General features: G+C 40.5%; 1 protein-coding gene across 1 annotated transcript in view; it reads left to right on the top strand.

Annotated features, from left to right (window-relative positions):
- LOC132815957 (adenylate cyclase type 2-like) overlaps positions 1-12326 on the top strand; it is a 624569-nt gene that overhangs the window by 528696 nt on the left and 83547 nt on the right. The window contains exon 13 of the mRNA XM_060825336.1: positions 3039-3119. Coding sequence (XP_060681319.1) covers positions 3039-3119 — 81 coding nt within the window. The remainder of the gene's footprint in view (positions 1-3038; positions 3120-12326) is intronic.

Consider the following 12326-nt stretch of genomic DNA (forward strand, 5'->3'; position numbering starts at 1 on the left):
CAAGGGTTTCCTTTTTACCCTGTAGCAAGGTATTCTTATGGTCTTCACCAAGATCTACCTTTCCCTTACCATGTGAGGATTTCTCTTTCCCCAGTTTCTATCCCTCGCTGGTTGAAACTGATGTTGGACGCCAAACTTTGATTTATGAACCAACTCATAATCATCAGCTGTCAATCTTGCTGTTTTATTTCTTTGCTCTTCCACATGAGTTCTCACTACCTCAGGAAGTGAATTTTTAAACTCTTCCAAAATAGTTGTCTCTCTAAGAGCGTCATAGGTTTGGTCTATTTTTAATGCCCTTATTCACCTATCAAAATTACTTTGTTTGATCCTTTCAAATTCAATGTAGGTTTGACCAGGGTCCCTCTTAGCTTCCTGAAATGTTGTTTGTAGGCTTCTGGCACAAGCTCATATGCACTTAAGAGGGCTTTCTTCACCACCTTATACGCTCAACACCTCCTCTGATAGTGATGCAAATACCTCACTAGCTCTACCTACAAGTTTTGTTTGGATCAACAAAACCCACATGGTCACTGGTCATTGCATTTGTTTAGCCACCTTTTCAAATGAGATGAAAAAGGCTTCCATATCCTTCTCATCAAATTTAGCCAATGTGTGAATATATAAAGGGTGGCATGTTGGCTCAGTGGTTAGCACTGCTGCCTTACAGCGCCAGCCTCAAGCAACTTGGAGTTTGCACATTCTCCCTGCATGGGTTTCCTCCAGGTGCTCTGGTTTCCTCCCACAATCCAAAGATGTGCAGGTTAGGTGGATGAGCCATGTTAAATTGCCCTTGGTGTTCTGGGATGTACATTAGCCTTGGGAAATATAGGATGACTAGATAGAGGGATAGGTCTGGATGGGATTCTCTTTGGAGCGTCCATGTGGACTTGTTGGGCCAAATGGCCTGTTTCCACACTGTAGGCATTCTATGGTATTCTATTTTATTCTTTGGTATTTAAACAGATCCTCACCAGGCCTTTGGCTACTGTGGGTTTGCTCATCCTCACTCTCTTCCTCATCAAGCTTACCTTCAGCCTTCATCTCCATCCTTTTAAGCTGACGTTCCTGTCTAAGTGCTATTTTCTGAAGTTCAAACTCTCTCTCTTTCGTCTTTTCCTCCCTCTCTTCTTTTTTTTTTGCTAAAGGGATTCATTCTTTTCTCTTCCCTCTGTTTTTAATCATAACTCAAACAGTTTCATTTTTGTTGCCCCCCCCCACTGAAGCTACTTCATTTTAATTGAATTGTAGCCATCTCTAAAGATTCTGATGGTGTTTCCATCAAATGTAGATGCTGAGCTATTGCTGTAATTATCTCTCCTCTCCTCACAGAAGGAGGCAGCTCCAACACCAGCTTGACTGTCAATGCCAGCAACTTTTCCTTGTTCACCTTTTGCAAAACCCCCAAAGTCACATCTTCCAGCCCCAGAAACTTGGTAACTAAAACAGCCATTGCTATCCCAAACACTGTTTAATCCAACCAAAATCAACACCTAGAACAAAAAAACACTCACACCTTCCACTCGCTGCCTTCGAATCCAACAATCTTCATCCCAGTTTGGAACTATAGAACAAATCCCTCAAAGAGCCTCCAATCTGTTATGGACCGGACCAGACCCCCTCAAAACATTTCAAGAAGGTAGCCCTGACCCTGATTTTTCTTGTTGTTTTACGCAGGTGTGAAGTGGATATTCTGGGAGTGATGCAGCTGGCCCAACCACTCAGTTTTAAACAGTACAAGATTTATTTATACACAAACAAAAGAAAACCAAATTTAGAATAATGTAACTATTTGAAAAGCCAATCAACTCTGTCACAACTTAATGATGCTGTTCCAAATACTTGCAACATCCCATAAACACCTCCTTGACAAAAAAAGTAAATTCAAACACAGGTTTTTACAGGAGAGATGTCAGGGGTGGGGGGGGTAGGATCAGCATGGAGCTGTTTCTTTGAGTCCTGCAGCTTCTTTAGGTTTCCAGCTAATACTTGACCAGCAGCTGCAAAACAGCCAGACTGCTAAAGCCAAAACAAACCAGAGAAAAGCTGAGTTGGGAGAACTGGTCATTCCTCTTTCATTGTACAAGTGTTTCTTTTTTAAATCTAAAATCTTCTTTAACTGGATAAACCCAGATGTATCGGCATCTCTGTCTTTATGACCGCTCTGGGAAAACAACAAAGACAACATAACCTTGTTAAAGGAGTAGCATCGTCACGCAGCATCAACACACATTCATAGATCAGTTGTTAGTTTTAAATCTGAGAGACAGAAGGTTTAGTTAAGCCAAAGTATTAAGAGCAATGGGCCAAAAACAGCAATATGGAGTTAGGCCACAGATTAGCCATGATCTCATTAAATGCCAGAACAGGTTTGAGGGGCTGAATGGCCTACTCCTGTGTCTATATGAAATCCCTTTACCACAGTTTAGGGGAGGCGTTAACTATCTGTTGTTGCATGCAGACATCTCCATCAAATTAGCCAAGTGACATTTCATATGAATGTCTTAAACATTTATACACAATGACTCCTGAAACCGTGATATTTCAACATGCCATTGGTCAAACCATCACTACTTACCAGGAACAAGGCATTGATTGTAAATAGTGTCCATTTTAACTGCAGATCAGATGAATCTCCTTGCAATTCCAATGCTTTTTTTTCCAAGTCCAAACAACCAATCTACCTCCTCCACATACCCCACCTCCCCAAATGCACACACCTTTAACTGGCAGAGGTGTACTCCTTTGTAAAAGCCACAAATTAACTAGCAGCACAGTTAAAAACTTGATGTGGCTCTCGTTAGCCTAGAACATAATTTCAACGAGCACCCGAGCTACAAATCTTCTCACAAACTTTGAACATAATTTCAAGTCCTTTGTATGTCAACAACATGCCAAATGTTTTTTAGATATGATGATGATAAAGAAAACATAACGGAAATGCTCAGAACTTTTCTCTCAAATGCCTGGTTTTGAATTTGCTTCATTAAACGCATTCCATACTGCACATTAACAGAAAATAATTTTTACTGTTTCAGAACAAAGTCACAGAAAAGGAGATTCGAGGAGGAACTAAATGAGAGAATGATTAGAGCTATTGATGGAATTAATTCACAAAAGTAAGTTTGCATTACAGAAAATAAGTATTGCCTCGAAGGTAAAGGAGATGGACAGATTCATAATTTAAAATTTAGAATTAAACATTGGTGTCAAACAACTTACTGTAAGTCTGTACCTGAGATGGTAAGCGCATCTTTGATAAGTGTGTAGAAACTTTAACGCTGCCCATCTCATCATCTCTAATAATGAATTACATGGAAAAGTAAACATTAGTGTAAGAAGATGAAAAAGAAACTCATCAAGGTGCGGCTGATTCCCAGATATGAGTGCACAATCATATGGCCATTTTCCCACCAGAGAGCATGTTTACACCATATAGAATCTATCCATCTGAGATCATTTACTTGTCCCTAAAATGAAGGGAGCACCTGAAATATTTTGCCTATGCCATACAAATTATGCAATGACTGTTGAGATCTGTATTCCTTTAAAATCAATCACCATGGAAATTGTTACAGAATTTTGTACTCAATTGTGCATTGCTTTCTGACCCCACCATTTTTCTCAAGCTAATGCAGGAATCAAATGGTGCCAGTTGAAGCCAATCTTCAAGTTCCTCTGATTCATAGTTCATTAAGTTCTACTGTGCTTAACAAAACACATTCTTCTCTGTAATTTTGTCTATCGCTGTTCCTGGATTGACTGGCTCCACAGGTACTGTGCATCTAGTTGGAAAGTGAAATAAGCAAGATATGAAGTCCATGAGGATTGATGAGTTGCTAATAAATGGAAACTCGCAGATTATTTTAATTCTGACTCACAACACAACAGGCAGTATGTTCCAAGGACCAACAGCACCAGTGGGCTTTTTCTCAGAGCACGAGGCTAATTTGAAAATTGTGGAGGTGTTGTCTGAGATTTTCTGGTCATTAATGTTGAGCAATGGAATATAGCTGTTCGTGAAATTACCATTTTCTGATAAACCACCCATTGTGTGTAGTGTGGAGTGGTTAGAGACCTGACTCAGTGACTGAATTTAGAGTAATTTTGGGATTGGACTTATGGGAGTGTATATTGAATTGTTTTCTGTTAAAGTTGTGAATTATCTCTGTGCTTATGGATTGCTTTCTGGAAATAACACCAGTGTTGAAGCAAAGGAGATAGAGAAAAGGGTTGGTGTGAGGACACTGTTTTGTTTGACACTTGTATTCTCCGAGGTAGAGAATATGTTAAGTCTGTTGATAAGGAACATGGCTTGCATGTCATCATGAAGTAGGATGAGAATTGTGACCTATTTCTGAGCACAGCCAAATTTGAGGAAGATACTCCATAAACTTTCATGGTTGACAGAACAGAAGGCTCCTACAAGATTGAAAAGGTTGTGTATAGTAATTGATGTTGTTTCTTGCTTTCTTTGTGGATTGACTGCACAGTAATGATCTGTGATCCCTCTCAATGGGTAAAAACATACTGTGATTCTGGAAGGAACTCCTCAGCCACGTGAAGGAGGCATTTCACAGAAAGCAGGCACAGACTGCAACAACAGAGTCAGCTTAGAATCCTTCGACTATTCTGAAATTCTTCATGAAATTGCTGTTGATGTTTCACCATGTGTTAAACAAGGGCTTCATTACAAGAAATTAAAAATCACACAACACTAAATTATAGTCCAACAGGTTTAATTGGAATCACACTAGCTTTCGGAGCGTCGCTCCTTCATCAGGTGGTAGTCTACCACCTCCGACACTCCGAAAGCTGGTGTGCTTCCAATTAAACCTGTTGGACTATAGCCTGGTGTTGTGTGATTTTTAACTTTGTAAACCCCAGTCCAACACTGGCATCTCCAAATCATGACTTCGCTACAAGAAGATAGTACCAACCAGGTTGTACTACTTCTGCACTGTTGTGCACAAGCCTAACTGAACAACTTCAAACCAAATACCATTAGAGACTGGGAAAACATGCACCTCCCCTCTGACTGCACAAATACCCTACCTACCCATCAACCCAGAAGCAACAAATAAATCACTTCAACAAAATATTGCAGAAGTTTCAAATCTGAAATCAAGACAGAAAATTTTGGAAATGCATAGCAGGTCAGGCAGTACCTGTGAAGAGAAACTGTGTTAATGTGTCTGGTTGATAAATATGTTTCACGATGAAGAAAATATAGAAGCATAAGGGGTTTTGAACTTGGGAAAGAGCTAGGTGGAAACAAATACCAAAGGGGAGGTCTGCAATAGGGTGGCAGTCTGGAGATCACCATATTATTTACTGAAAGGAAAATCATATCTGTTAAATTTATTAGTGCTCTTTGAGAATATAGCAAACATGGTGGATATATTAGGACCAACACATGTCATGTAATAGGATTTCCAAAAGGCATTCAGTAAGTTGCCACATAAAATGCTGCTGAACAAGAGCTCATGATGTTGGAGTTAATATATTAGAATGGATGCAGGATTCTCTGACTAATGAACAACAGCATAAGTTGTTGTACCTTGGGATAAGCTGGTTATTTTTACAATATGCATTGATGACTTGGATGAAGGGACTGAATGTATCGTAGCTAACTTTTCTGATGTTACAACTCAGTAAGAAAGCATATTATGAGGAGGATGCAAAGAATCTGTGGGGAAATATAGCTTTGTTAAATGAATGGGCAAAAAAAAATCACAGATGGAGTGTAATGAGGGCAAATGTGAGGTTATCCACTTCAATGAGAAAATGTTGCAGATACTGAGAGATCTGGATGTCTTCATAGAGTCAGACAGCTGTACGGCATGGAAACCGACCCTTCATTCATGCCAACCAGATATCCTAAATTAATCTAGTCCCATTTTGCCAGCACTTGGCCCATATCCCTCTAAACCCTTCCTATTCATATATCCATCCAAATTCCGTTTACATCTTGTAATTGTACCAGCCTTCAAACATACACCACCCTCTGCATGAAGAAGTTGCTCCTTCAGTCCCATTTAAATCTTTTCCTCCTCTCATCTTAAACCTATACCCTCTAGTCTTGGACTCCCCTACCCCAGGGGAAAACCTTGTCTATTCACCTTATCCATACCCCTCATGATTTTATAAATTTTTATAAAATCATCCTTCAGCCCCAGGCTATTCAGCCTTTCAACATATCTTAAGCCCTCTATCCCTGGCAGCATCCTTGTAAATCTTTTCTAGACCCTTTCAAGTTTCTCAACATCCTGTAGCAGGGAGACCAGAATTGAATGCAGTATTCTAAAAGTGGCCTAACCAATGTCCTGTAGAGCCGCAACATGACCTCCCATCTCCTGCAGTCAATGCACTGATCATTAAAGGCAAACGAACCAAACGTCATCTTTTTATCTTTTCTACCTGTGATTCCATGCATGAATTACAGAATTAAAAATCACACAATACCAGGTTATAGTCCAACAGGTTTAATTGGAAGCACTTGCTTTCGGAGTACTGCTCCTTCATCAGGTGGTTACCATCTGATGAAGGAGTGGCGCTCCGAAAGCTAGTGATTCCAATTAAACCTGTTGGACTATAACCTGATGTTGTGTGATTTTTAACTTTGTACACCCCAGTCCAACACCAACATCTCCAAATCATGAATCACAGAAAGTTATAATGCAATACAGCAAATAATTATTAAGACAAATGAAATAGTCATTAATAAATGGGGAATAAAATATGAAAGTAGGGAAGCCAACTGTACAGACGATTGTTGAGACCACACCTAATCTACTGTGTAAATGTTTGGTCTCCTTTTTTAAGGATGAATATTTTTGCACAAGAGGCAGTTCAGAGAAGCATTGCCAGTTTAATTCCTGTGGAACAGTGAACAGGTTGTGGCTTTCTCATTGGAGGTTAAAACAAAAAGAGAGGTGATCATATTGAAACAAGATGACGAGGTGCTTGACTTGGTGGATGCTGAGATGATGTCTTCCCTTCATTGAATCCCTACTGTGTGGAAACAGGCCCCTCGGCCCAACAAGTCCACACCGACCCTCCGAAGAGTAACCCACCCAGACCCATTCCCCTGTTACTCTACATTTACCCCTGACTAATGCACCTAACCCACACATCCCTGAATGCTATGGGCAATTTAGCATGGCCAATTCACCTAACCTGCACACCTTTGGATTGTGGGTGGAAACCAGAGTGCCCGGAGGAAACCCACACAGACTTAAGAATGTGCAACCTCCACACAGTCACCTAAGGCTGGAATCAAACCTGGGTCCCTGGCGCTGTGAGGCAGCAGTGCTAATCACTGAGCCACTGTGCCACCCTTTTGCAAATATTGTCTTGTAACTGAGTCTACAACTAAGAAACATGATTTCAGTATAAAGGATCTCCCTTTTAAGATAGGATTTAGGAGATTTTGTTCTTTTAGAGGATCTTAATCTTTGGACAACCATATTATTCAACTCTGAGTTAGAGAGACCAATGATCTGCAAAGGAGCCAAATGTGTTGGGGGAGTTAGGGTGGCAATCAGATCAGTCATCATGTCACTGAATCCTGAAACAGGCTGGTGAGATCAAATCGGGAGAAAGTGAGGACTGCAGGTGCTGGAGATTAGAGTCGAAAAGTGTGGTGCTGGAAAAGCACAGCCGGTCAGGCAGCATCCAAGATGCAGTAGAGTCAATATTTCAAGCACAAGCTTTTCATCAGGAATGAGGCTAGCCCAGCTCTTCCTGATGAAGATCTTATGCTCAAAACATCGACTTTCCTGCTCCTCGGATGCTACCTGACTGGCTGTGCTTTTCCGGCACCACACTCTTCGACTAATGAGAGCAAATTGCTTATTATTGCTCTTACTTCTTATGTTCAAAACCTAGATATGCAGGAAACATTGAATGGATCTGGCAGAATCTGTGGAGAGTGAAATAGGGTTCATATTTTTGGAATCCAAAAGGTCTCAAAATCCAAAACTTCCTGATTTCAGATATCCAGTGTCTACAATATCTTGCTTATTCTTTAAAATGTTCTCGTACTCATGAGAGACTAAAAAGAGTCTAAAAGATTAAAAAAGACAAAAAGATTAATATTTCCAGTTTTTTTTAATGAACAAAACCATGTCACAGTTAATTAAAATACAGATAAGTGCAGGGTGGAACATTAAAGTCACACCATCCCTTGGAAAACATACTGCACAGTGTCTGAAAAGATTCATAAGTACCAGTTTCCCATCTGATTTTCCACTCTCCTTGATCAAGTGTGATGGCCTCCCAGCCTGACATGGTAGACTCTCGGCCCAGCATGATGATCTCACTGTGGCCCAGTATGGTGGTCTTTCAGCCAGGTATGGTGGTCTTTCAGCCAGGTATGGTGGTGTTTCGGCGATACATGACAGTCTCTCAGCCCGACGTGGACTTTGGGTCTTGAAGTGATTCCGCAAAGTGTAGGCCCACCATGGCTAAACACTTAAGAAAGACCTGGCAAAAGTGAGGACTGCAGATGCTAGAGATCAGAGTCAAGATTAGAGTGGTGCTGGGAAAACACAGCAAGTAATTCAGCATTCGAGGAGCAGGAAAATCGACGTTTTAGACAGGAGCCCTTCATTAGGAATGAGGCTGGGAGCCTTTGGGGTGGAGAGATAAATGGGAGGGGGGTGGGGCTGGGGAGAAGGTAACTAAGAGGAGCTGGGGAGAAGGTACCTCTTTTAGCTATCTTCTCCCCAGCCCCACCCCCCTCCCATTTATCTCTCCACCCCAGAGGCTCCCAGCCTCATTCCTGATGAAATGCTCTTCCCCGAAACATTGATTTTCCTGCTCCTTGGATCCTGCCCGACCTGCATATTTCATATGTTTTACACTATGCTATAATCACTGCAATTTTTAACTTTTAACTTTGTTCTTTATGCGTTGTTCTTAAGATTCTTTACCTGGGTACTTGTACCTAAGACGGTGTCTTGTGTGGTGACATTATACGCTTTCACTGTACTCCTGTACTTTAGAATACATGAAAACAAAATCAAATTACATTAAATCCACCAACCTTTGGCCAGAAATCAGCAGATGCAGATTTAAATAAGGCTCGGTAATTAAATGTCTCCACCTTATCAGCAGAGAACACCTGTATACCGCCCACCTAAATCAGATTTAAATCAGGACTTTATATTTTTGTATCAGGCAATCAACACTAGAACTAACCACAAGCAAGGGTTCAAAATTCAAGAGCAAAGAAGGCAAATTCATCCTCAAAAGCCCCCAAAAACACTTATGAAATTCAATCACAGAGCAACATTTCAAAGAAATTTGCCTGAATCCACGCAAGTGAAAGATTGTGTAAGAGCTGCTCTTCTAGAAAGATTGCCATGCAAAATGAGTAGTCTGATAAGAACAGTGTCCAAGAAAATTTAGACTACAAGATAGGATGGCATTTAATTGGGTTAGTTGTGCAATTTACAACGTTCTCAAACGTAATTCTAATGCACCTCCAACCTACCTGGTTTTAATGGAAAGGGTACAGGTAGTCAATTTCCTCCCAAAAGGCGGGTTTATCATTTGAATTTTAAAGTGGCTCTGAAAACCTGCTGTTCACTCGCGAACCTATCTAGAGGAAAGAAACAGCAATGAGCAGTGGGCAGTGAGTGGCATTTTTCAGCTTGAGGCCTGAGTACCAAGTAGCAGCAGTGAGAGAGGCTTCATGTTGAGGAGAGTTGATGTGGAACCAGATGCGAGGAAAGGAGAAGCATCATGACGACAACTGCAGTGGGAAAGATGCAGCAGTAGAGTGTATTAGAGAGGTGGCAACCAAGCAGTGATTTTCTAATTCATGCGATGTGGGTGTTGCTGGCTTGGCCACCATTTATTGCTCATCCCTATTTTCCCAAAGGGCAGTTAAGAGTCAACCACATTGCTGTTGTCATTTGTCAAGCGTCATATTTAGGCCAAACCAGGTTAGTACAGCCATTTCCTTCCCTAAAGGACTTTAGTGACACAGATGGGATTTTCTGACCCCCTTCAGACTTAAGGCCATGAAACATAGGAGCAGAGGTAGGCCATCCAGTCTGTTCTACCATTTGAAGACTGATCTGATAATTCTCAACTCTACTTTCCTGCCCTTTCCCTACAACTCTTTTATTCCCATTCTGATTAAAAATCTCCCCCCACAGAGGAAAATAATCTATCTCCATATACTCTTTCAAGTCGCCTAAAACTCCATACTTTTCAGTAACATCTCTTTTCATTCTTCTGAATTCCAGTGAATATAGACACAACCTACACGACCTCTGCACATAAGACAGCCCTGCCATATCCGGCATCAAACTAATGAACCTTCTCTGGACCACCTCATATGCCAATACATCATTCCTTAGATAAGGGTCCCAGCACTGTGCACTCAATTTCAGCTGTCATCTGACTGGTGCCTTGTATCGGCAAAACTGGGTACTGCAGATGCTGGAGATTAAAGTCAAGAATAGAGTGGTGCTGGAAAAGCACAGCAGGTCAAGGCAGCATCCGAGGAGCAGGAAAATCAACGTTTTGGGCAAAAGCCCTTCATCAGGTGCCTTGTATAGTTTGAGCAAGTTCTCTCTACTTTTATACTTAACTCCATTTGTCTTCCCTTTTGTCCACTGTACTTGGACGCTAGCTTTTTGTAATTCGTGGGTGAGGAATCCCAAATCCATTTCTTGGGTGGCTTTCTGCAGTGTGCCTCCATTAAAATACAATTTAGCTCTACTTCTTCCTGTCACCGTGCATAATTTGACATTTTCCACATTGTATTTCATCTACCAAGATTTGTTCACTTGCTTTAATCTGTCAATATCCCTCCTTGAGTCATCCACACCACTTGTCTTCTTGCCTGTGTTTGTGTCATCGGCAAACTTGGCAACAGTCCATTCATTTCCCTCGTCTGATCTTGACCGTCATTGAAATACTTTGAAGTTGTCATCATTGTTGTGATGAAAGAAGTGTAAAAAGATATCTGAATTAATTGAGGAGAGTTTAAGGGTAGGGGAGCATAGTCAATTACATGAGGGACCAGCTTTTCACTGGAAATTCTTAAGAAATTTGGAACTACTTTCTCCAAACAGCAATTAATGATGCATCAATATTACTGCAAGATCAGCTGTTAAATTTAAATCTGAAATTAAGATACTGTTCAAAGGATGGTAACTCCTGGCTACAATATTCCAGACTTGTGCATGTGTGCTCAAAATTGGTTGTGATTTTGAGGCCACGGAGAGCATACATCTTGGCTATTTTGTGTGTGGACCTATATGTGTTTATTATTTTGAAAGAAAAAAAACACCTGTTAGTAACATGCCTGTTTTTGGCTACATCAATTAATAAAGGCATTCGTGCTGAGAAAGGAGGTACTGCAATCTAAAAAGTGGTAATCAAAATAATCAAACAGCAACCCTCAACAAAATCTGCCATAAATTCTATGACCTCTGCAAATACATCAAGAAAATTGCTATGCACAGCCAACATCAAATAAGAACTCTGTTTAAGGAAAGTTAGATTGTAAAAATGAATAGAGTTCAATTTGAGTGAGATGTGAAAATTTAACTAATTCTCAAACCCATAAGCAATAACCCACCTCTGATCTGTCTACTTCTGCTATAAATGGAGATGAATGCAGGTGCAAGTAGGCCAGGCAACCTACTCCCAATGGAGAAGTGAGTTATTTTAATTTTATAATGAACCGGTATGTCTTAAGACTTAACCAAATTTTCAGAAGTAACTCTGCTTTTATCTCAGGCCTCAAGAAATCTACTACTGATGTGGTAGTTGGGGAGGATTGCTCTGTGCAGACATTAAATGCCTGTTCAGCACCTCTTGTCATCAAAGAAGATTTAAGCGTGCTTCAGTGTTTTCCAAGAGAACCTCCCACTCTCTCACAGAACCTGTCCCATTTTATATCAGGGTACATATTTCCCAGAAAAGCAACTTGAAATGTAAAACAAAATGTCACCCTCAGGTAAAATCAGTTGTCCAATCAAACAACTTAATTGGTGTGGTCCCTCCCAGAATGCAATGTCATATTTCTGTGAGGACATGTCCTGATTTATTGGAATGCAATTAAATTTTTCAATTAAGATGATTGTTTCAAAGTCTCTCCTGACTTATTCTATTTAATGTCAAGTCCAATATATTTTATGAACCTCAAAGTCTAACTTGTAGTCTGAAATTCCCTTTTTATTTTATCATTCACGCATCACTCAAATTCCTTAGAACGTCCCCACAGATCATTGACATACATCATGAAGATGCTTGCCAGTTTCATTTTATAATGCTAGTACAACATTTCTGGGTCTGTTTCA

This window comes from Hemiscyllium ocellatum, chromosome 5, assembly GCF_020745735.1.
Source record: "Hemiscyllium ocellatum isolate sHemOce1 chromosome 5, sHemOce1.pat.X.cur, whole genome shotgun sequence".
Taxonomy (NCBI): domain Eukaryota; kingdom Metazoa; phylum Chordata; class Chondrichthyes; order Orectolobiformes; family Hemiscylliidae; genus Hemiscyllium; species Hemiscyllium ocellatum.